Source organism: Vombatus ursinus, unplaced genomic scaffold, assembly GCF_900497805.2.
Source record: "Vombatus ursinus unplaced genomic scaffold, bare-nosed wombat genome assembly UNPS02014826.1, whole genome shotgun sequence".
Classification (NCBI taxonomy): domain Eukaryota; kingdom Metazoa; phylum Chordata; class Mammalia; order Diprotodontia; family Vombatidae; genus Vombatus; species Vombatus ursinus.
The window spans coordinates 12,999,458-13,023,989 of NW_020954604.1; the positions used below are offsets into that span (position 1 = coordinate 12,999,458).

Consider the following 24,532-nt stretch of genomic DNA (forward strand, 5'->3'; position numbering starts at 1 on the left):
TCTGATTATCTCTAGGGAAAGAGCCCACAATCTTCCTCTCTTACAAGTGTTTGATGTTGCTAAATAGTTCCCATCTAACCATCCCCAAAGTTTTCTTGCTTCCCTGAGGCAGGAGAGTATTTGCTTTCTGGGGGTTGCTGTGACCTCATTCCCCACAAATAACCCCCATCCCCAATCTCTTTCTAGATTATACTTTTGCTATGTATCCACCCTCCATGATTGCGACTGGCAGCATTGGAGCTGCCGTGCAGGGCCTGGCTGCCTGCCCCTTGTCTTCGGATGAGCTGACAGAGCTGTTGGCAGGGATCACAGGCACTGACGTGGTGAGTGCCGGGCAACAGAGGTGGGGTCTGTTGTTCAGTGATCCCCACATCAGACCAGCTCCGGAGGTGGTGTTCTTAGAGCAGCCAGCAGGGGGAGATGCCCTTCAAATAGCCAGGATCTCCGACTCTGCTATGGCTGAATAAGTAACTTCATCTCCGTTCCCCAGGGAGGGTTGGAAGCTTCCAATCTCCTGCCCTGTCTTGGGGGAAAAAAACAAACACATCCCAGGTGGCCCACTTCTAAGCCTAAAAGGCCCTCTCTCTATTATCTCCCCTCCTTCCCAGGGACTGTGGTGAAGGGAGGAGAATTCAGCACTACTCTTGCTTGCCACATCCTCTTGTCAGTTTCTGAGAATCGATGGCAGATTCCTGGGGATGGGCTGTGACCTGAGCCTGCCTTGTTTCACATCCCCCCTTTCAAATGTGGTAATAATAATAATAATAATAATGATAATAGCAACTGGGATTTAAATAGCATGCTTTATACACATTATTTTCTTTGATCCTTAAAACCCTTCAGGGTAGATGATGTTATTCCCAGTTTAGAGATAAGGAAACTGAGGCTGAGAAGTTAGGTGACTTGGAAATGGTCACACAGCTGGTAAGTGTCTGAACTGGGTTACAAACCTGTGACTGGCCTTGCAGTCAGGATTACTGGGTTTCAAACCCTCCTTCGGATATTTACTAGCTGTCACCATAGGTAAGTCATTTAAACACTGTAAGCCTCAGTCTACTCATCTGTACAATGGGGATATATCCCCAGGACCAAACTCAAAAGGTTGTTGTATGGCTCAAATTTGAAAAACACTCAAAAGTATTTTGCAAATGTTAAAGTGCTACACAGTCAGTTACTATCATCCACTATACCATAATTCTTCTTAGCTCACCCTCCACCAGCCAGAGCAAATGGGAACACATAAGAGAAGGCTGGAAGTGACCTTCTTTCCCCTTCAGAGCCTTGTACCCTTCTCAGTTTACCTCCCTTTGCCCTTTTTAACTGTTCTTTCTCTTTGTCCTAACCCCAGGATTGCCTGCGTGCATGCCAGGAGCAGATTGAAGCCGCTCTAAGGGAAAGCCTTCGGGAGGCTGCCCAGGACACAGCAGTCACAGTCCCTAAAGCTCCAGAATATTCTGGAAACCAGGAGCCTAGTCAGACCAGCACCCCAACAGAAGTCACAGCCGTTCACTTGTAACTCCTCCCTTGCTCTTCCCCATCCCTTCTCATGGGCCACACAAGGGAGGAAGGAACAGCAAAGATGGTCAGTCTAGCCCAATCCCAACCCCAGCCCAGCCCAGCCTCTGCTCCGAGAATCAACTTTGCCATCAGCTGGATGTCCAGGCCCAGGGAACCATGGCTCCTGCTGAGCCAGAGTTTGAGAGGGGGCTGATTCTGCCCCATGTGTGGGCCTGCCTAGTTGGCGAGATAGGGAGCTAGCTAAGCTCTTCCTTCTCATTTTGTTTTTGCCAGTTTCTCTGTCAGTAGTTTGATCAGACCAAGGCAAAATTGTTTAGTTGGCTCTTCCCTCCCCCAAAGGCATTAATTACCTTTCCTGCAACACCACTAGGGGTATTTGCATTTAGACTTGAAGACTTAATTCCAAGACTGCCAAGTGCTGGGAGGAAAAAATTCAGGCTGGGGGTGGGGATCCTCCCTGGAATCTTTTGGTGTAGCATAAAGCCAGCCCTGGGGAAGAGAAAGGCTCAGGCCTCATTCTTGGGGGGGGCCTGCAGCCTGATTCCTCCTTGAATTGCTTCCTGCTCAGCTTGCCAGGTGTGCATCCTGATATCAAGTCAGGAATGGGGGGGTGGGGGAAAGGCTCCATGGATTAATTTATTATGACAAGGTGCAACAAAGTGCTCAGAGTACAACGTAGGAGGGGAGGGGGAGCCTTCCTCTGCCCTCTAGAAAATGACCCTCTTGGTCGACATGCCTCTTCCCACCTTCCTCCCATCCCATCCCCCGAACTTGGCTGGAAAGACTTAGTGCCAAAGATGCTGCTACAGCCTAGGGGGGAAGAGGGGGGGAAGAGAGGGGCTGCAAATCCATTTTCCTCTAGCCCTGCTCTTTGACTGTGTGGAAAAGATGACTGGACTCTAGGGGTAACTAAGCCTCTCCCAGGAGAGGAAGGCAGACCCTGTTCTCTGCACAGGTGTCCCTGGGGCCATAACTCTGGTCCAGTAGGGGCACCCCAGGGTCTTCAAGCTACCTGAATAAAGATTCTGGATCACACCAAGTTTCAGGTCTTTCATGAACTAATTAGCTGGGGGATGTGTTGGGGAAGGGGTAGTTTGCTTCTTGGATAGGAGTCCAAGGAGTGGGCAGGAACAGAAGCAATGGATTTCATTACTCAGGAGGGGGCCATGGAGCCTGAAAGAGGCTCAGACTGGGCTTTCTTTGACCAGGGCCCCTCACTCCTTGCCATACCCGTCTGGAGCTAGCTAAGGAATTGTTTCCATTGTAGCTCTAGTATATAGCCCATAGCTCCAGACTGACCGACCCCCTTTTAACCCCAATCTGCCAAGTCTCTAGGGAAAAAAGTCTGCCTACAGAATATGTTCTTACATGATCTGAGGTCCATTCCAACCCTGAGATCTCCAGATTCCTCAGTAAGGACAGGGCATGGAAGCCTAGGCCATACTTAATGACCTAGTGTACCTAGGTTCCTGTCTTCCCAAGTCTTCTCCAAGGTAAAACAGTTGCTTATAACCTACAGTAAAGAAAGGGGAAGATTCACAGAAACCTCTCCTAAGCTAATTTGCAAGGATGGCTATGGCAGAGCTGGGGAAGAATCCAGCCCTGATGGGAGGTATAAATGATACCTCAATCAAGACAGCAGTTTGAAAAACACCTTGAGGTTTTGGTGGCCTTGCAAGTTCAATATAGGTCAGCAAGTGTGATGTGGCAGCCAAGCAAGCTAATGTGGTCTTGGCCTGTGTGAAAAGCAGCACAGTTCCTAGGGCTAAGGATGCACCAGTGTCTCCATACTTGGGTCCTGGATACCTTCATCTGCAGTATGTGTAGAGTTGGAAAGCATCTGGGGTCACCAGGATTCTGAAGGGCCTTAGAGTTCATGTGATACAAGAGCCGGCTGAAGCAACTGGGGATATTTAAAGTAGAGGAGACTCGGGAAGATACCCAAATATACATTTAACTCTTTGCAACTTCTACTGGTCCCTGGGGCTAAACAGAACAAGTCAGCCCATTAAATGCTGGAAATTATAAAGAATGTGTATCTTGAAAAAGAAGAAAGTGGGGAGTGTGGAAGTGTGGCAGGAAGGTGGCACAGAGCTGTCTTCAAGTATCTAAAGGGACCCACCGTCATCATTTTGTTTGGCCCCACAGGGCAACCAAGAGAAATGGGTGGAAGCCACCAAGAGAAATGGGTGGAAGCCACAAAGAGGCAAATTTAAGGTGGATTTCCTAAGGTGGAGGAGGCTGATTAGGGAGCTGATGGTTACCACTGACCAGGTCTTTAAACAGAAGGTCAATGACCATTTGTTATATATAGAGGCCAGATGACCATTAAGGTCTACTCCAATGCTAAATTTCTGTGACTACGAGCAGCAAAGAAGCCCGAATTTGTCTCAGTACTATCCTCACTTCATGGACACCTTGTTCTTACCTAAAGATTGTGGAGGGGAAGGGAGGAGTAGGGAGGGTCTATGACAAGGACAATGTGACCAATGAGATAAATACACAGCTTTTTTTTTGTGTTCACAAACGGCATCCACCTGCTTCAGCTGCTAACTTCTTCCACCATGCCACAAAGCGAGTCAGGGTGTAACTGTACTAGTGAGGTTCTACACCAGAACAGGACTTGGGGAAGTTCTGTCAGGCACTTAGGCCACTATAATTCAAGTCTACTCAGGGAGATCATAGCACTTCAGTTTTGTCCTTTAGGTGCCCCCAAGTCACACAGTCCTAGGAGCCATGAAAAAATCATAGAACAGTTCATGTGTCATCTCTCCCTACCCCTACCAAAATGGGGAAGGTAGCCATGTTCCTCAGGAACCTCAGTCCATATTCATAGAGGGCCCTTCCACATCTCGGGCAGTAGCACTGAGCAGCTCCCTCCGGATTTCAGGGGATAGCTGTGGGTGGGACTGCAGGCGAAGAAGCTCTAGTAGGGCCTCCTTCTGTTCTGTGGTCAGATCAGCTTTATAGCGCTGAGCCAGGGTCAGCAGGCTCTGGTGCCAAAGAACAGGCAGCTTTCGCTGCTCTGTCCGGAAGGCCAGGAAGTGGAAGACCAAGGCATCCAGTACCCGGAAGGGCAATGCGTACTTCTTGTCCAGCAGTAGCCGTAGGAAGATGCTATTGGCTCCACTGTATTCCATCTCAGCAATTTTCAGCATGGCTGCACTGAAGGGGAAAGGAGAAGCAGGAACAACTGATGAATATCTCTGTGCCACTGATACCTTAAAGGGTTTTCAGTTGGGAAGTAGCCTGAGATAGAGTGGACACACTACAGAAGTACAGACCTTGAAGCTTAAAAGCAAACCAGAGACAAAAATTTGGCTAGGATGGAGAAAAGGGTATTATTGACCGAAAATTCTTAGGAGCAAGAAACACTAGTGCCTTACATTGGGTAATTAAATAAATAACAGGAACAGATTGGTACAATAGAATCAAGAAGACTTGGGTTGAAAAGCCTAGAAATACTGCTGCTGTCACCTAAGTACCTGTGTGACCCTGGGCAAGTCTCTCTGGCCCTCAATTTCCTTATCTATAAAATGATGAAACTGGACTAGCTGGCCTCTAAGGGTCCTTCCAACTCTAAATCTATGATTTTATGATCTCTGGGCTTACATTCTGAGGTTACGGCATGTTCTCAGATTCTAAAATCATAGGATTTATGTCTGAAAGTGAACTTAAACACTAAGAGGACTGGAATTTAAGAATACCTTGAAGGACCAAGCTGCATCAATTGAAGCAGTGCATTTTTAAAAAACACATAAGACAAACAAAATGGATGGTAGGACAAACATTTTTATTTCAAAGTAAAGTTATAATGTTTTTGCATCAATTGACACACCTGGTCCTTCTAGTGTTAAAGACTATATAATCCATAACCCTTTCATTTTAAAGATGAATAAACTGAGGCTCGGGGCAGCTAGGTGGCGCAGTGAATAGAGCACCAGCCCTGAAGTCAGGAGGACCTGAGTTCAAATCTGACCTTAGACCAAACACTTGACACTTACTAGCTGTGTGACCCTGGGCAAGTCACTCAACCCCAACTGCCTAAAAAACAAAAACAAAAACAAACAAAAAAATAAACTGAGGCTCAGAGAAGATAAGTGATTTCCCCAAGGTAATAAACTGGGATTTCACAAGGCAGGCCTTCTGACTTCAAATCCAAGGCTTATAATATAACACTTTACAGGTTACAATGCATTTTATACCCATCATCTCATTTAATCCTTGTGTCCTTATCTCCCTTCCTGCCACTGTTTATACTAGAGAGTAAACCACCCAAAGGCCAGGCTGGGGTGGAATGAAGAGGAGCCGGTGGACTCTGTACTCTCCGGTCCTGCAGCACGTCTTCACCGGGTCATTTTATACTAGTTGGCTGCCTCTTTGAGACCTGTCATCAAATCACCGCTACTTCCAGAAAGGGCATGTTCACAGACTGTTCTATCGTTTCCCTCAGCACCTTTGTGAATTGCCAACCCTTGCATTGTTCCTTGGCCTCCACTCGCCTGTATGTGTAGTCTCCTCCGTTGAAAGTGAACCTCCTCCAGGACAAATGCCTCAATTCTGCATTTGCATCTTTAACGCTTTAACACAGTACTTGGAGCATAGTAAAGAGGGAAGGGAAATATAGGCATTTTTTAATTGCCTACTATATGCCAGGCATTGTGCTTAACCCCTTTGTAAATGTCTCATTTGGTCTTCACACCAACCCTGTCCGGGGTCACGCCAGTGTCTGAGGCTAGATTAGAATTCGGGTGTTGCAGCAGCTAGGTGGCGCAGTGGATAGAACACCAGCCCTGGAGTCAAGAGGACCTGAGTTCAAATTCGGCCTCAGATACATAACACTCACTAGCTGTGTGACTCTGGGCAAGTCACTAACCCCAAATGCCTCACCAAAAAACAAACAAACCAACCAACCCCTCAGGTGTTCCTGACTCTAGGCCCAGTGCTCTACCCCCCAACCACCAGCTATTCATTCAGTCTCATCCTCGTGCTGCCCTCTAAGGTACAGCAAATATTTTCCCCTTATTTTGCAGATGAGGAAACGAAGGCACAGCAGAGTCAGAGGGCCTGGGTTCAAGTGCCAACGCTGTTACTTACTACCTAAACAAGTCATTTCATTTTTGGCCTGAGTTTCCTCATGTATAGATGAGGAAAGAGCAGGTAAGTGGTGCAGTGGGATAGAGCACCGGCCCTGAAGTCAGGAGGACCTGAGTTCAAATCCGGCCTTAGACACTTACTAGCTAGCTGTGTGACCCTGGGCAAGTTACTTAACCCCCATTGCCTCCAAAATTAAAAAAAAAAACAAAATAAAATAAAAAATGTATAAATGAGGAAGTTGGACTAGATGACTCCTGAGGTCCCTTCCTGCTCTAATCTTTGACTTGCCCATAGTTCATTCAGCCAATAAGCCTGGACTTAAATAGAGATAGTCTGATTCCTAATTTGTTCTATCCACTGAATGGTGGTGCTGCTGCCTCTCAATGACACACTTAATAAAGCTAAGCCAGTGGGTTAAATATTCAGTCACGGGAGAAGCTGAAAGAAGTGAGCTCTGACTCACACCTTTGACCCAGCCCTGTACTTTGCCCTGCATCAGTTTCCCTATATGAACTGTGTGGGGAACCTGGCTAACCCTACCCCTGAACTGTCCAGGATGTTGGGAGCACTGATGGACACAAAAAGAAAGGGCAGCTGTGAGGAGATCAGGACAACAGCCCCCCAGTACCTTGAGTGCAGCACAGGGATGGAGCACTTGGTGATGATGCTGCCCACAATGATGGCCTCACGAAGGGTACAGGTACCAGATTCACATAGGGGTATCAGGATCCCTGGGGAGTTCAGAGAAAGGACTGTTAGTAAGGACTGGGAACTGAGGGGAGAAAGTACTTGGGGAGAGAAATGGGAAGTCAGTCCAGTGTTTAATGGGAATTCTGCCCTGAACTCCAGGAACCAACATACCCACCTCAGAAAGGCCTACTCTAGGACCTACCTTTGAACCATGCCCCAGTCTTGAACAATGCTTTCTTGAGTGCCATGTAGAGGTGGAAGTTAAGGCGTTTATATTCAGCAATGTCATCCCTCACACGGGGGAGGAGCACCAAATTGTAGAAGCGCTGGGCCATCCTATCCTTGAGATTGGATGAGAATATCCTGGGTGTGAAAATTTCCAAATTAGTCACAGATGAGATTTTTTTTTTGTACATTTTAGTTTCTCCCCAATTACATGTAAACACAGTTTTTTAACATTGTGTTTTTTAAGTTTTGAGTTCCAAATTCTATTACTCCCTGAGATGGTAAGCAATCTGATATAGTTTATACATGTGCAATCATGTAAAACATATTTCCATATTAGTTGTTCTGTTGAAGGAAGGAAGGAAGAAAGAAGGGAGAGAGGGAGGAAGGAAGGAAAAGGAAAGAGAAAGGAAGAGAAAAACAGTATGCTTTGGTCTGTGTTCAGATGCCATCAGTTCTTTCTCTGGAAGCAGATGGCATTTTTCATCAAGAATCCTTTGGATCTTGGATCTCTGTGTTGCTGAAAATAGCTACATCCTTCATAGTTGATCATTGTACAATGAGCTCCTGGTTCTGCTACATCACTCTGCATCAGTTCATGTAAGACTTCTAGGTTTTTCTGAAGTCATTCTGCTTGTCATTTCTTTCTTTCTTTCTTTTTTTTTTTTTTTTGGCAATTGGGGTTAAGTGACTTGCCCAGGGTCACACAGCTAGTAAATTTCAAGTGTTTGGTCTAAGGCTGGATTTGAACTCAGGTCCTCCTGACTTCAGGGTCGGTGCTCTATCCACTGCACCACCTAGTTGCCCCCTGCCTGTCATTTCTTATAGCACAGTAGTATTCCATCACAATTATATATCACAACTTGTTCTGCCATTCCCCAATTAATGGGCGTTCCCTCAATTTCCAATTCTTTGCCACCACAAAAGAGCTGCTATAAATATTTTTATACAAATAGTTCCTTTTCCTTTCTTTTTTTGGGGGGCGGGGGATACAGACCTATTAGCGGTATTGCTGGATCATATGTATGCACAATGGTTGGAGCCATTCACAACTACCAACAGTGCATTAGTTTTTCAGTCTTGCCATACCCCCTCCAACATTTATCATTTTTCCTCTTCTGTCATATTAGCCAAGCTGATAGGTATGAGGTGGTACTTCAGTGTTGTTTTTATCTGCATTTCTCTAATCAAGAGTGATTTAGAGCATTTTTTCACATGACTAGAGATAGCCTTGATTTCTTTGTCTGAAAACTCACAGATGGGATTTTAAAGCAAGCACTATATAAATTGCTAAGTGCTAGATGAATGTAAAGTACTAATATTAATATTGTTGTTGTCGTCAGATAGAGCCTGGTCCTTTACATACCACTCTGGATACTACTGACAAAGCACTGATTTGAAATGAAAAGACTAGCTGTCCTGTAGTTCTGCAGAAGAAGTCCCAGGTACTCCACACCAGGAAAAGAGCCCTGGAGGCGGCATCAGGGGACCTTTGTTTGATCCTTGCTCTGTCACTTACTGTGTGGCCCTGGGCAAGTCACTTCACCTTACTGGGCCTCTGTTCCTCATCTGTCAAATGAAGAGGTCTGACTGGATGGTTTCTGAAGTCCTTTCCTAAATAAATCAATGACTCTATGGATCACTACCCACTTCTGCCTCCCAGAGAACGTCTCTTCCATAGCCAGTCCACCAGCAATTCCAGAGCAGATTCAGGGAGAATGGAGGGAAAAGAATGAGAACACAGTGACATAGAAGCTACTTGGAGCTTTCAAGGGAGATAAATCTCTCTAGCACATGTGCCAAAACCCCAAATAAGGACAAGCCAAGCCACCTTCTCTTCACCATCCTAGTTTAAAATTGGCAAAAGATAGTGAAGATGTCACAAATACCAAGTTGTTCTTCATGACACTCCAGAGCATTGTGAAGAACAAATGAAAGGTCAGCACTCCTGCCTTAAATCCTAGGGCGTTGCCAATGAAGCAATGGAGATATCTAGGAGACCAGTAAGCCTAAGCAGACACCAGGTTCCCAGTCTCTCCCCTCTGCAGTGCAACTATCACATATTTGCCAAAATAACCTCCTTAAGACACAGATACTATCATGACTCTTTTAGGACTCCCCACGGGCTGTAGTATAAAAATGCAAAATCCTTGGCTTTTTAGTCCTCCACAATCTGGTTCTCAACTATCTTTCTAGCCTTATTTCAATCTGGACTTCTCCATTTACTGTACAGTTGAGGCAAACTAGAGTATCTATTAGCTGTTCTCTGATCTCGTCCAACATTCAGCCCATATCAGTACCTTTGGGCAGACTGCCAGCTAATCCCTTTATCACCCACCCTTTCTGCTTCCCTCCTCCTGCTGTGATTCTCTTCAAGGTCCAGCTCAGGCACTGCCACATCCTCCTGGACTCTTCCAGCTGAAAGGAACTTCTCTTTCTTCTTCCATTCATAGAGCATTTTGTCTGGACCTCCCCACAACCCCCAATTAAATGCTCTTTGAAGGCACAGATTGTGTCTCATCTTGGGTATTAGGCAGCTGGTGCAGTGGTTAGGGTGCTGGGTCTGGAGTCAGGAAAACCTGAGTTCAAATCCAGCCTCAGACACTGTGACTCTGGACAAGTCACTTAACTTCCATTTGCCTTAGTTTCCTCAACTGTAAAACGAGGATAATAACAGCATCTATCTTGCAGAGGTGTGAGAATCAAATATTTGTAAAGTGCTTGGCACAGTGCCTGGCACATAGTAGGTGCTATATAAATGCTTATTCCCTTCCTGTTTCTATTTTTGTATCCCAAGTGCCTGGTACCAGTGTGAAACACATAGCAGGTACTTAAATAACTTTAGTTGAACTGAATTGAAACATAACAGAGGGGCTAGAAGTTAACAAACCATGTGATTAAGAGGCTACATGGAATGAGAGGAGTTAGGGCAAGTCAGGGTCAGCATGGCAAAAGGAGGGAGGGCCTCCCCTATATACTAACTCTACTTCCTGTTCTGGGTCTCCTTTACCTGGTGGCCTGGTACATGGCAGCTGCAGTCCAGCTCTCTGGCTCTGTGATATAGAGGATCTGCTCCCAATTGGAGAGAGCAGGAATAATTTTAAAGGCTTTGGGAAGTTTGCCACTCCGGTACCTGGATAACACCTAGGGTGAAAGGGAAGCCAGAGAGGGAAATCATGAATTATAAATGAGAATGATTAATATTTTTAAAATACAGGTCTGACCATGTCACTCACTCAAGATACTCCTGGGGGTTAGCTCCCTATTGCTTGTAGGCTAAAATACAAACTCTTTTGTTTGGTTTTTAAAACTCATCACACACTGGCTCCAGCCCCTCTTTTCAGGATTGCCTATTATACGTCACTCTCCTTTTCCTACTTGAGGGTGCAGTCATCCATGCTGTCCCATCTCACATCTGTGGGCCTAGAATGCCCTCTCTTCTCACTTCCATTTCTTAGCTTCTTCTGTTCAGCCCAAATGCCACCTCTTATGTATGTCTCACCTTAATTTCCCAGTTGCTAACTTCACCTTCCATTACTATGTGTTCCATTGCCTGCAGAGAATTTTAGTTCCTTGAAGGCAGTAACTGTTCCACTTTTGTCTTTCAATCTCTAGTACCGAGCATGGTGCCTGGCACATAGTAGGTGCCTGATAAAGCCCTTCTTAACCTAGCCCCCTCCTACCTTTCCAGTCTTCTTACACTTTACTCCTCAACACATATTCTTTGATACAGTGGCACTGGCCTCCTAGTTGTTCTGTGCTCATTCTGTGTTCCATTTCTCAGCCCTGGGCATTTTCACTGGCTGTCCCCCATGTCTGGAATGCTCTCCCTCCCTTACTCCCAACCACTGACCTCTCTAGCTACCTTTAGTCCCAACTAAAATCCCACCTTCTTCAGGAAGCCTTCTCCAACTTCTCTTAATTCCAGCGGCTTCTCTCTGTTCATTATTTCCTTTTTATCCTGTATATAGTTTGCTTTATTTATATTTGTTTGCCAGTTGTCTCCTCCATTAGACTGTAAGCTCCTTAAGGGCAGGAATAGCACTTAGCACAGTACCTGGTACATAGTAGGCACTTAATAAATTTTTATTGATTGTTGATTAATTCTTGTTGAATAAGTGAAGAAAACTAGATCCAGGAACCAAAGATTTTCCATCACTGCTCCTCCCCTCCATGCCATAGCTCTTACCTCTTTGACACCCTTGTAGACTTCAAGAACCCGGGGATCCAGCTGGGGCACAGGGCTGCCTGACACCTCAGACATAACAGTTTCCACCTCTGTCTTCTTTTCTGTCAATTTCTCCATAATGATGTCTGCCAGTGTACGCCTGAAGGCAGAAGGAAGAGTTGTGGTAACAGATCAGATGGGATTAACTTTCACAGAGATCACCTGATTCCACATTCCCCAACTTTCACTTTGATGACAAAATAACTGGGGTAGCAGATAAGAAGGTAACTGCCACATTCCTGATGAAAAGACCAGAGCTGAATAGAAAATTTGACATTCAAACACAAGACAAGAGAGAAGCATAAAAAGGTAAACATAGAAGAGAACTCAGAAGAGACTCAAGAAAGTTAAATAATTTACATTGCTATATGGGTAGATGATACATGTAATTCCTAAGAACTTTACCATTATTATGGCAGTTAGAAGCACTCTACATAGGCAGAGTGCATGGGTCTGAGTCAATTATGTTGGAATGAACTAAAAAAAAAAAAAAAATGAAGGGGTAAGAAAGAGGGATGCCCTAGAAGAAGTAGAATGGGAGAGGTTGAATGGGGAAAATTATCTCAAATAAAAGAGGCATGCAAGGAAGAGCTTTTACAGTGGAGGGGAAAATGGGGGGAATTGTGGGTAATGCCTCAAAATTGGTTCAAAGAGGGAATACACACACACACACACACACAACTCTCTCTCTCTTTCTCAGTTGGGTATAGAAATATCTCTTACTCAACAGGAAAATGGGAAAGAAGGGGATAAAAGGGAGGGGGGAGCCTGTGGAATGATAAGAGGGAACGAAGATTAAGGGAGGCAGTGGTCAAAAGCAAAACAGACTTTTGAGCAGGGACAGGATAAAAAGAGAGAGAGGGACAGATAAACAGAAGAAAATAGAATGGAGGGAAACACACAGTAATCATAACTGTGAATGTGAATAGGATAAGCTCACCCATAAAAAATGGAAGCAGACAGCAGAATGGATTAGAAACCAGAATCCAACAGTTTTTTGTTTTTGTTTTTTTTTTTTTACAAAAGACACACTTGAAACAGATACACAGAGTTAAAATAAGGAGGTGGCACAGAATCTATTATCCTTCAGCTGAAGTAAAAAAAAGGCAGGAATAGCAATCATGAACTCAGACAAAGCAAAAGTAAAAAGATTTAATTAAAAGAGATAATCAGAGAAACTGCATTTTGAGGAAAGGTCCCATAGGCAATGAAATAACATAAAAAAAATTTTATAGCAAGTCTCTCTGATACTCCTTTTCCTCAAATACATAGGGAACTGAGTCAAATTTATGAAAACAAAAACCATTTCCCAACTCATAAATTGTCAAGGGATGTGAAGAGACAGTTTTCAGAAGTCAAAGCTATCTACAGTCATATAAAAAAAATGCTGTAAATCATTATTGAATAGAGAAATGCAAATTAAAACAAGGAACCTTCTCACATTTATCAGAAATGACAAATGCTGGAAGGGATGAGGGGAAATAGGTACACTACTGAACCATTGCGGAGAACAATTTGAAACTATGCCCAAAGGCATACATTTTGACCCAGGAATAGCACTAGTACGTCAGCGACCCAAAGAGATCAAGTAAATAAGGAAAAGGACCTATATGTTTGCTAGTTTTTTTTTTTTTTTTTGGCTAGGCAATGGGGTTAAGTGACTTGCCCAGGGTCACATAGCTAGTAAGAGTCAAGTGTCTGAGGCTGGATTTGAACTCAGGTCCTTCTGACTCCAGGGCTAGTGCTCTATCCACTGCACCACCTAGATGCCCCTGGAAAAGGACATATATGGACAAAAATATAGCAATTCTCTGTGTTGGCAAAGAACTGGAAATTGAAGAGATGCCCCATTGGGGAATGACTGAACAAGCTATGGTATAATGACTGTGATGGAATACTGTGGAATAAGAAATGATGAGGGGGATGATTTCAGATAAACATGGGCAGACCTATATGAACTAATGGAAAGTGAAGTGAGCAGAACCAGATCATTGTACACAGTAACAGCAATATGGTAATGATGATCCACTGTGAAAGACTTAGCTACTCTGATCAATATGATGATCCAAGACAATTCCAAAGGACTCATGATGAAAAATGCTATCCACCTCCTGAGAAAGAACTAATGGGAGCCTGAATGAAAGTATAGTTTTCTCATTTTATTTTTCTTGTTTGTTTTTTGGCAATAATGGCTAATATGGAAATATATTTTGCATGATTTCACATGTATAAATGATATCATCATATTGCTTGCCTTCTCAGTGGGTAGGGGAGGGAGGAAAGGAGAAAATCTGGAACTCAAAATTTAAAAATAAATAAAAAAAAAAATAAATTAAAAAAAAAAAAAAAAGCTAACTGCCTGCCCCTGCTCCAGGCCTGTCCATCCACCACCTCTTGCTCATATATAGTAAGACTCACCTGACCAGTTTTGTCAGGGGATACAATGGGTCATCTAAGTGAATTTCACAGCTGAACTGAAGCTTTTGCCACTTAAATCCTACTCAAATGCCTCACTGGGGCATGGCTGGCTTTCTGAGGTGAAACAAACTCTAAAAATTCCACCACTCCAGAAAGTCTTTGGGTACAGGTCCAGTGATGAATTTAGAGTCAGAGGAGCTCAGGTGTAATTTCAGCCTGGCCACTTGCTACCTGTCTGACCTTAACAAACCATTTCCCCTCTATGGCCCTCAATTTCCTCATCTGTAACAAAAGGGTTGGAGTAGATAGTCTCTGGGAGTCTCTTTCAGTTCTTAAACTGGGATCCTGGGATGGTGCATAGAGTCGATGTTATCTAGACTGATGGCTGTAGCACTCTCACAGATGCTTGAAGATTTAAACAGTGAAAGCCAACAACTTCAAGTACTCAACCTTGTTTATTCATTTAGGATGGAAATCTTTCTAAAATATATACTTCTCAACAGTCTTAAAGAGCCTGAATGGAATGTAACCTTTCCTTGATGATCAGGGCTATCACTATGGAAATCTTACTGTGCAGTAATTCAATGAGGCCCACAGGGATTTTAAAGCTGCTTACATCTACACTAAAGAAGTCCAAGTGGCCTTGTTTTTTGAATTTTTATGACTGCTTTTGATAATTTTTCATCTTTCTTCTTGTCAAGAATCCCATTAGAATCAAAGAATCTTCAAATGGGAAGAGATCTTAGAGATATTCCAGATTTAACCTTCCACTGAGTGTAGAAAACCTCTCCACAACATTTCTGAGAGGTGGCAATCCAGTTTCTGCTCGAATACTTACTGTGAAGGGAAGCCCACTACTGTAAAAAGGCAACCTGTTCCATTCTCAGACAGCTCTTCTAATGGTTAGAACACTCTTCCATATGCTAAGCCTGAACTTGCCTCTTTATAATGAATGCATAATGGATGATAGAATCAGGATCCAAAAAGATTTCAACAGGCTGAAAAAAGTTGGGTTGTTACCTAACAAGAGGCACTGTGGTATATTAGGTAAGATATTAGTCTTAGATCCAGAAAAACCAAATTATAAATCCTGTCTGTGATACTTAATAACTCTGTGACCCTGTTCAAGTCAATCTCTCTTCTAAATCACAGTTTACTCTTCAGTAAAATGGAGATAATACCCATAGAACCTACCACACAGATTTTTAAGTGCCTAATGAGGTAATGTGTAAAGAGCAGTTTTGCAAACTTTAAAATGATGTATAAATGTCAGTTATTAATTTAGTAGAGATAAATTGGAAGACCCATAAGTACTTAGACTCAGGAGAATCTATTTCACTGCAAAAGTATAGAATGGGAAAAAATTTCCCCTGTTTACATGAACTGTTGTTCCTGTAAAATGGATTTTAATGTACTACAAATTGACATGAGTTAACAATGTGATATAGAGGTCAGAAAAGCCTAAATCTGACTTCCTATCTCTCTGGTAGCCAGAATGAGGGAGATGAAAGAACCTGGTCATATGCCACATACAACAGTGTGTCTGATCCTGGGGATCACATTATAAGGTGCTCATTGATAAACTACCCCCCAGCCCAGAGGAGAGTAATTCGTGGTAGTGTATGGACTCAATACCATATGATCTGAGGCATAGTTGAAGGAGTTGGGAATGTTTAACCCTGAGAAAGGAAGATATAAGTGATGTTTAACCTGGAAAAGATTGGGTTGAGGTAGGCACATGGAGGGAAGGACACAGTTGCCATCTTCATTTATTTGAAGGGCTGTCACATGCAAGAAAAATTCTGTTTGACCCAGAGATAAAAACCAAGAAGCTAAGGGTAGAAATTGCAGAGAGGCAAATTGAGGCCTGAGCCATTCCAAAGTGGAAGGGGCTGCCTCATGGTTAAATCTGCAGGACCACTTGTTAGATATGTTTTAGTAGAGGTCCCTTTTTGGATATTGTTGGGCTAGGTGGATGCTGAGGTTCCTTTCAACTCTAAAATTTTATAATAGCTGTCCTCTAATCTCTGAAGGACTGTCATTTTGAAAGGAATTAGGCTAATTGTGTTTAGTTTCAGAGAAGAGCCACGACCAATGAAGGGGCATTATAAAGAGGCAAGTTCAGGCTTAGCATATGGAAGAGTGTTCTAACCATTAGAAGAGCTGTCTGAGAATGGAACAGGTTGCCTTTTTAGAGTAGTGGGCTTCCCATCACAGTGTGGAATGAAAAGTCAGTCAGTCAATAAACATTTATTATAAACCTACTATGTGTCAGACACTATGCTGAGTGCTGGGGATAAAAAGAAAGGCAAAAGGCAGTCCCTGCCCTAAGAAAATTCACAATCTAATGAGAGACAAAAAGCAGACAATTATGTACAAACAAGAGATACACAAGATAAATTAGCATTAAGAGGAACTGGGAAAGGCTTCCTGTAGAAAGTTGGATTTTGACTGGGACTTGAAGGAAATCAGGGAAGCCAGAAGGCAGGATGAGTGCTTAATGGGGAGAGGGAGGGCTGAAAGGGCTAGGGAGTGAATTTCAGGTATAAGAAGACTGTAAAAGTTGGTGTAGGGGAGGCACAGAATGTCAGAGGATTTTATATTTGATCCTAGAAGTGATAGGGAGACATGGGAGTATACTCAGCAGGTGTGTGACAAGGTTAGACCTGCATTTTAGGAAGAGCACTTTGATAGCTGGGTGGCGGACAGAGTGGAGTGAGAAGAGACTCAAAGTGGGTAGAGCCACGAGCAAAATACTGTGCTAATCCAGGAGTGAGGTGATTGAGGGCCCATGTCAGGGTGGTAGTGATGTTAGAGGAGAGAAAGGGCATATGTGAGAGATGTCACAAAGCTGGAGCAACACAGCAACAGGAAGGTGAAGGTGAAAGGCAACGAAGCAACAGGGCACGTGTTATGTAATAGATTGCTGATTCATACCAATATAGAGTTCAGAGAGAAAGAGCTTGCCCAAGAGGAAGGTATGGAGGACACACAAGAGTACTGGTTTACTGAGTGCACAATTGCTAAAGCCTTTGGGGGCCAATTGGCAAAGCATGTGAAGAAACAGCTGTGGTGTTGTAACTACAAGGAAAGAATTCACAGTATCCTGTTGAGAGGACCTGGGAGAGGAGGATTGATGGAGCAGACTAGTGCCTAAAAGGGACACCAAATAAAAACAGCCAAAAGGGTAATGCACATTATAGAAAAGAGGAAAGATAAAGGGAAGGGGAAAGGATGGAAATCTGACCTATCTGCAAAATGTGTTTTGTTTGGTGATAGGACTGCCTCTCTTTTGTATTTGTATCTCCCAGTACCTAGCACTGAGCAGTTGTTTAAGAAACACTTGCTAATGGACAAATATAGAGATACCTTTTATAGTAACGTCGCTACCACCACACGTAGGGAATGAAATACTTAACTTCCACAAAGCAACTGTGGCAACCTTTGGCCCTTCTCTCCTTTCTTCCCTCCACCCAAAAGAACCTCATTAATCATCTCTACTTTGTGCCACCCCTGTGGGTCCAGTGGAAAAAGTCCTGAACTTGGAGTCAAATGACTAGAGTTCAAATCTTAGCTCTGGTGCTTACTTGTTATGTGATTTTTGTGTAAGTCACTGAACTTCTATGGGTCTTATTTTCCTCAGCTATAAAATGAGTGGGTTGGTTGGATCAGATGAGCTTTAAGAATCACACCTAAAACACATCACAATCTAGCCTCTTTGTACTTTTCCTTCGTACACTCCTCCTTTTCCTCCACTTGTCCCCCCCATTCTGGAATGCACTCTGTCCTCTAGTTTATCTCCTGGCTTCCTTCAAGACTCAGCTCAAATCCCATCTTCTGCAGGAGGCCCTAACAGCTAGCACCTTCTCTCTGAGACTACTTTCCATTTACACTAGATATATCTTATAACTGTATACAATTATTTTACTGATCTCTCCTCCAACAGAGTGTGAGTTCTTTAAGGGCAGGGACTACCTTTTTACCCTACTTTATATCCCTAGCACTTAGCACACTGTTTATCTAATAAGTACTTAAAATAAATGCTTGATGACTAACTGAAATTCCTTTCAACTACTTCTCTTTGCTCTCCTCAGCCTCAACTTTACACTGAAACATAAGCTGAGTATAAATTTAATAATTTCTAAAATTAGCAAATAATACCTCGTTTAACCTATCACCTTTGGGGGGAGGTGCAGAGAGAATAAGGAGAAGATGAGAAAGGAATGAAGGAATGACATGAGACTCTGAAGAGTCACGAGCTGAAAAAGCAGTAAAAGTCAGGATTCAAATGCAAATAATGAGACGGTGAATCTAATATTCTTCGTATTGGGTAGTAGATACAGATTACAGATGGGGCTTAGACAGAATAAGTAGTTTGTCAGGCATTCCTACATTTCAGGTAGAAAGCATATTATCTATTGATTCATCCGGCACAGATTTCCTTGAAAACAGTACAAAATCCTATAATTTTCTATGTTCATATAGCCTTGGCCCACGTGAATGCAGGAAAGGAATAAGAATATTCAAGTCTCAGATAGTCCCCAGTTAGAGTGGACTACACAGTTTGAAAGAGTTGTCAGGATGTCTGCACCCAGATGGATGAAGAGGCTCCTCACAGTGCCCTGAAGTCATCCTGGTCTTTAGCAGTCCATCTTAACCTGTGTTCCTCCAACTGACAGTAATCTGATCCCCTTCAAAAGACCTAAACCTGTCTTTGGTAGTAGGGATGAAAAATACACCCTAGCAATCAACTCACCACTAGAATTTCCCACTGAGACCCAGGTGTCCCATTATTCCATTCCAACCTTACCGGAGTGGGGGGTTCTTGCTCATGAACATCTCGATGGCACGCTCATCTTCGGGATTGACAACTACCTCCGAGTCATATCCTGATCCCACCATTTCTGCTGCCTTCTCCAAGGATGGCCACTCCTCATCCTCGTCCTCTCCATCTGACTCACCAACCTTGGCTCCTCGGCCTATGGGAAGTCAGTGAACATGGTGAAGGGTCATCAGGGAAGGCACAACTCAAATCAATTCCACAAGTATTTAAGCGCTTTTGGTTTGCTGTATACAGTGCTACCTGATTCAGGGGATATGGGTGAAGTTTTAGTTAACCACTTGCTTTGTGGCACTCATAAACAAGCTAAACACACACACACACACACACACACACACACACACACACACACACACACACACACACACACACACACACACACACGAGAAACACTAACAATACCAGAACATGATTAAGTGCCCATATTTTTTAAAGTAGCAAAGAACTGAAAACCAAAGGGGTACCCATGAATTGGGGAAATGGCTGAACATGGATGGAACATGAATGTAATGGAATATCACTGTGCCCTATGAAATGAGGAAAGGGATGGTTTTAGGAAAACCTGGAAAGATGCATAAACTGATGAAGAGTGAAATGGGCAGACCCAGGAGAACAATTTATACAATGACAACTACAATGTAAAGACAAATACTTCAAAAAAAAAAAAAAAACTTAACAACTCTGATCAGTGAAGTGACTAGACGTAATTCCAGGGGCCTGGTGAGGAGACATTACATGTCTTGACACAAAGGTGATATTAGGATGGAGAATGAGATACAGATTTTTTTAGACGTGGTCAATGTCAGAATTTGTTTTACATAACTAGGTTTACTTGTTATGAGGGAGAACATAAATTTTTAATTTAAAAAACAAAAGGGAAAAAAAAAGAACAGTTTGGCAAGATAGTATGTGCTAGGTACAAGTAGAGAACAAAGTTGTATATGTAAGGTCCTAATTGCCAGGCAGAAGTCTAGTTGGAGACGCAAGGTTCAGACACATTAAAAAAATAAGAATAGGTGGTACTAGATAAATTTAAAACCTGGGCAAAGATAGCAAATGCTACAGGAATTCCAAGAAGTGAGACAGCATTCAACTAAATGCTAAATATGGGTGATAATGAATTATGGCGTACTAGAAACAGCACTGGATTTTGTATCAAAGATTCAGAGCTGGAAGGAACCTTAGAGTATATCTATTCCAACTCTCTCATTTTACAGATATGGAAACTGAGGACCAATAAGGTTCAATGAACTCACCTATGGTCACAAAGGCTGGTGACCGAGGTAGGATTTGAACCTGGGTTCCTTAATTTTGATCCAAGGCTTTTTCAACTGTACAGTGTTGGAATATTCACTTTGCTTCATCTGTCAAATGACAGGGTTAGACTACAGGTTTTGGGAGACAGCATGAGAAGACTTGGGGTGAATCTGACACTGAACTAGCTGTGCCATCTCAAGCAAATGACTCAACCTTGTTTAGCGTCATTCTCCTCACCTAATAATATTGGTAGTACCTATCTTATAGTTATTTGTGAGGCTCCACTAAGGTCACTATTCAGGAAACATTTATTGAGTACCTACTATGGGCCACTGTGCTAGGCACTGGGGAAACAAATACAAAAATCAAACCATCCCTGCCCTCAAGGGGCTAACATACTATCAAATGAGTCAACATATGCATATATGAGTATGTGGAAAATAAATACAATAGTTTTTTTTTCCTAGGGAAGGGCGCTGGCAGATAGGGAGATAGGAAAGGCTTCATGGAGAAGTTGGTACACTTCAGTTGAATTTTGAAAGAAAGTGAGGTGGAACTAAGAAGGAAGTGATTCCAAGCACAGGGAACAGCCAGTGCAAAGGTATGGAGACTGGAAACAGATGGGGAGGAAAGGCAAGAATGGCAGTTCCTGGATGGCCCAAAGAGTAGATTAAAAGTTTTATATGCCACAGGAGTTTATTATGCAGTCCTACAGGCAAGAGGGAGCCAGCTGAATTTATTGAGTATGGGAGTTACCTAAAACTTGTATTTTAGGAAAATCATTTTGCCACCTGTGTGGAGGATGGAGAGAAGGACGGAGTCTTTGAGACAGGGAAACCAATTAAGAGGTTATTAGGTGAAAGGTGATGAAGGCCTGAATTAGGCTATATAGACAGAAGGGGAGGGATATGTGAGATGTGGATGTAGAAATGGCAAGATTTGGGTACTAAATGGATATATGAGTGAAGGAGGTTAGGATGTCAAGGATGTGAAACTGGATGAATGGAAGACGGAAATAGAGAGGTTAAGAAGAGTATTTGGTTTTAGGACAAAGAGAATGAGCTCTGAATGTAATATATTGAGTTTGAAATGCCTAATAGGCAGTTAGAGATGTGGGGCTGAAGTTCAGGATATAGACTAGGGTTAAATAAAGAGATCTGGTAGTCATTTGTGTACCTGGCACACAGTGAGTGCATAAAAAATGTTTTATCTATGTATATATATAGATATTTTCACTTTATTCAGCTAATGTTTAAATGAAGAGACACAGGAAATTTTGATCACAAAATTTGATCTTAGCCTAAACAGGCCAAAAGACTCGGAGCCCAGGATATAGTCTTGGGGTACACCAGGGGAGTGCTGGAGCCAGCAACTAGCTTTTGGGATTGTTAAATTTTCAATGTGAGGATTTACACTTTGGAAGCTGGTAAATGTTACAAATGAGAGTTTGATTTACTTTTTTGTTGATTATCTAGACTTAAGATATGGAGAAAACGTTAATTATGCAGATTAAGCTTAAAAGCATGTGGAAGAGCTGATTGTTATACATTTACCAGCATATCACTGGGGTATAACTACAGTTAGGTAGTGTGACTGTGGATCATGAACCAGCAAAGGAGTCTGAGGAGTGATCACACATGAAGGAGGAAAACCAGAGAGCAAACTGTCTGAAAACCTCAAGAAGAGAGAATATCCAGGAGGAGAGGGTAGTCAGTAGTGAGTAGTAAATGCAGCAGGGATGAAAAGTAAGAAAAAGATAACTAAATAATAGATGTAAACAAACAAATGAAAAAATGCTGTTTGACACTTTTCATTTATCAGATGACCTCCATGGTCCTATCTAGGTGTAGAATTCTGAGAAGTCTAGTCAGAAGGAAAGGGAAGTGAATGAATATCATTGTTGGGGTCCCCTTTCCCTGTCATGTCTTACTTGCCACCATGCCTGAGCCATCAGTTAACAGACATTTATTAAATGTCCTCTATGTGTTAGACACTGTGCTAAGAGCTGGCTATACAAAGGCAAAAACAGTAGATGCTTCTAATGAACTCAATCTAATGGGAGAGACAACAGGAAGGCACTAAAGAGAATTGGGAAAAGTTTCTTGCAGAAGGTGGGATTTTTAGTTGAAACCTGAAGGATGCTGGGGAAGCCAGGAGGCAGAGGTGAGGAAGAAAATTATATGCATGGGAAAGAGTCAATGAAAAGAGAAGTATAGATATGGAGTGTCTTGGTCAAGGAACAGCAAGAAGACCAGAGTCCTTGAATGGTAGAGTATGTGGAAAACAGGATTTTATATTTGATCCTGGAGATAAAAGAGAACCATTTTAGTTTACTAAATGCAGAAATTACATGATCAGACCTGAACTTTGAGAACAGTTTGACATCTCAGTGGGGGATGGATTGACCTGATTACACAATAGCCTAAGGATGAGGTGATGAAGGTCTGTACCAGAATGGTAGCAGTGTCAGAGGAAAAAAGGGAACATATAGACTTTTCTACAAAGGTAGAATCCACAGGACCTGCCAACTGATTGGAAATAGTGGGATGAGAAAGAATGAAGAGTGGAGAATGACTCTTAGGTTGGCTAGGCTCCTGACAGTAACAGCAAAGTTAGGGTTTGAGAGGAAAGATAATAAGTTCAGGTTTGGATATAATGACTTTGAGGAGTCTATGGGATATACAAATGGAGATGTCCAATAATCAGTTGGAGATGTGAGACTGAATATTAGGGCTGGATAAAAAAATCTAAGAACCACCTGCATAGAGACTATAAATGAATCCATGGATGCTGATAAGACCACCAAATGACATAGTAGAGAGGAATAAGAGAGCACAGAGTCTCGGGGCACACTCACAGTTAGAAGGCTTCACTTGGATGAACATCCAGCAAAGGAGACAGCAAAAGAGCACGTGGCTCTCTAGGTCCTCAAGTGTGGCCCTTCGACTAAATCCAAACTTCACAGAACAAATCCCCTTAATAAAAAGATTTGTTCTGCAAAACTTAGACTCAGTCAAAAAGCCGAACTCAAGGGCCTAGAGGGCCACACGTGGCCTAGGGCTGCAAGACGGAGTAGTGTCACAAAAGCCTATAGAAAATAGAGTATTAAGGGAGGTCGACCCAGTGTCAAAAGCTGCAGAGATTTGTAGATTAAACTGTACTGGTAGAATGATGAGATCAGAAGGCAGTTTGCAAAGAATTGAGAATGAGAGGAAGGTTAATTCAAAGTTAGCACCTATTGTAAACAGCCCTCTCAAATTCAGCCGAAGAGAGGGGGACAGATACAGTTTGATAGAGGGGAGGGATGGACGGATTATTGAGGATGGGGGAGATGCATGCATATTTGTAAGCAGTAAGCAAGCAGCTAGTGTACAAGGAGAGACTGAAGATTAGCGAGAGCATTCTTTTATAAGGTTTCCCCGAAGCTCCGCCTTAAGTTTCTTGGCCCCTCCCCCTCCCCTTCCCCAACTTCCAGGGGAGGCCAGGCTCGACCCCCTCACTAACCCAGGTGCGTGGTGGGCTTTCTCGGATCCGTCCTGTCACCCGAACCATGTTCAGCTTCTAGCTCCTCCTGCTGCTCTCGCGCCTGCTGCAGGATCCGCCGGGTCAGCCGGGGCCCCACGTACTCTTCTTCCTCCGTCCCGCGGCCTCGGTCCCTCCGTTTCTCCCGGACTCCGGGCTGTACGGAGTCCCCTGCCAAGATCTGGTCCGCCAGCGGGGCATGCTTTGCCTGCCCTCCGGCCTTACGGGACGCCTTGATCTTGGGCATGGTCTCCACTACCCCTTTCTCCAAAATACACGTGGGGAACTGGCAGGAATCTGGACTGCGCCGGCGCCCAGCATTGCGTAATACTCTGCACCTCCCAGACTTACAAGACAAGCTCCATTGGCGGAACGCAGCGCCTCCCAGCCTTCGGAGGCCGGAAAATCAGCTTCCGGAGCCACCCAGGCCCCGCCCCCTGAAGCTAGACGTCACCAGGCCCCGCCCGAAGCCCCGCTGTACGACGGCTTGCGTTATCCTTAGAAGTCTAATTTACAGTTGCTCACTGTAGCTGGAGCCCTGGCTTGGATTTGTTCTGTCTTCCCGAGATCAGCATTTAGGTCTCGAGTCAATTCCTAGAAACCTTCTCCCGCCCTGCTCTAGGGTGGGGAAAGTGGGCGGAGCTCCCAGTCGAGGTAATCGCCTAAATCCTGGCAAGTGCCCGGCTTGTGCTCGCCTTGGAACGCTTTGTTTATACGTCACTTCCGGGGGCCCCGAC

At 43.5% G+C, this 24,532-nt stretch overlaps 2 protein-coding genes across 7 annotated transcripts in view; one reads left to right on the forward strand and one right to left on the reverse strand.

Moving 5' to 3' along the window:
* CCND3 (cyclin D3) overlaps positions 1 to 2,557 on the forward strand; it is a 121,323-nt gene extending 118,766 nt beyond the window's left edge. For all 6 annotated transcript variants that reach the window (XM_027838442.1, XM_027838443.1, XM_027838441.1 and 3 more), the window contains 2 exons: positions 187 to 323; positions 1,349 to 2,557. In XM_027838442.1, coding sequence (XP_027694243.1) covers positions 187 to 323; positions 1,349 to 1,516 — 305 coding nt within the window. In that variant the 3' untranslated portion in view covers positions 1,517 to 2,557. The remainder of the gene's footprint in view (positions 1 to 186; positions 324 to 1,348) is intronic.
* Positions 2,558 to 4,008: 1,451 nt separating this feature from the next.
* On the reverse strand, positions 4,009 to 24,487 carry BYSL (bystin like). The gene is made up of 7 exons (XM_027838440.1): positions 23,778 to 24,487; positions 18,987 to 19,155; positions 11,720 to 11,858; positions 10,541 to 10,674; positions 7,508 to 7,668; positions 7,244 to 7,346; positions 4,009 to 4,683 (listed from the first exon to the last, which is right to left on the reverse strand). The coding sequence occupies exons 1-7, from the start codon at positions 24,040 to 24,042 to the stop codon at positions 4,338 to 4,340; spliced, it is 1,317 nt and encodes a 438-aa protein (XP_027694241.1). The 5' UTR covers positions 24,043 to 24,487; the 3' UTR covers positions 4,009 to 4,337.
* Between the last annotated feature and the right edge of the window lie 45 nt (positions 24,488 to 24,532).

Coding starts and splice junctions, on each gene's coding strand:
- BYSL (XM_027838440.1), bottom strand. CDS start 24,042: ATGCCCAAGATCAAGGCGTCCCGTAAGGCCGGAGGGCAGGCAAAGCAT. Junction 7,669..10,540: donor GCCATGTACCAGGCCACCAG/GTAAAGGAGACC, acceptor TTTCACACCCAG/GATATTCTCATCCAATCTCA. Junction 7,347..7,507: donor GACTGGGGCATGGTTCAAAG/GTAGGTCCTAGA, acceptor TGAACTCCCCAG/GGATCCTGATACCCCTATGT.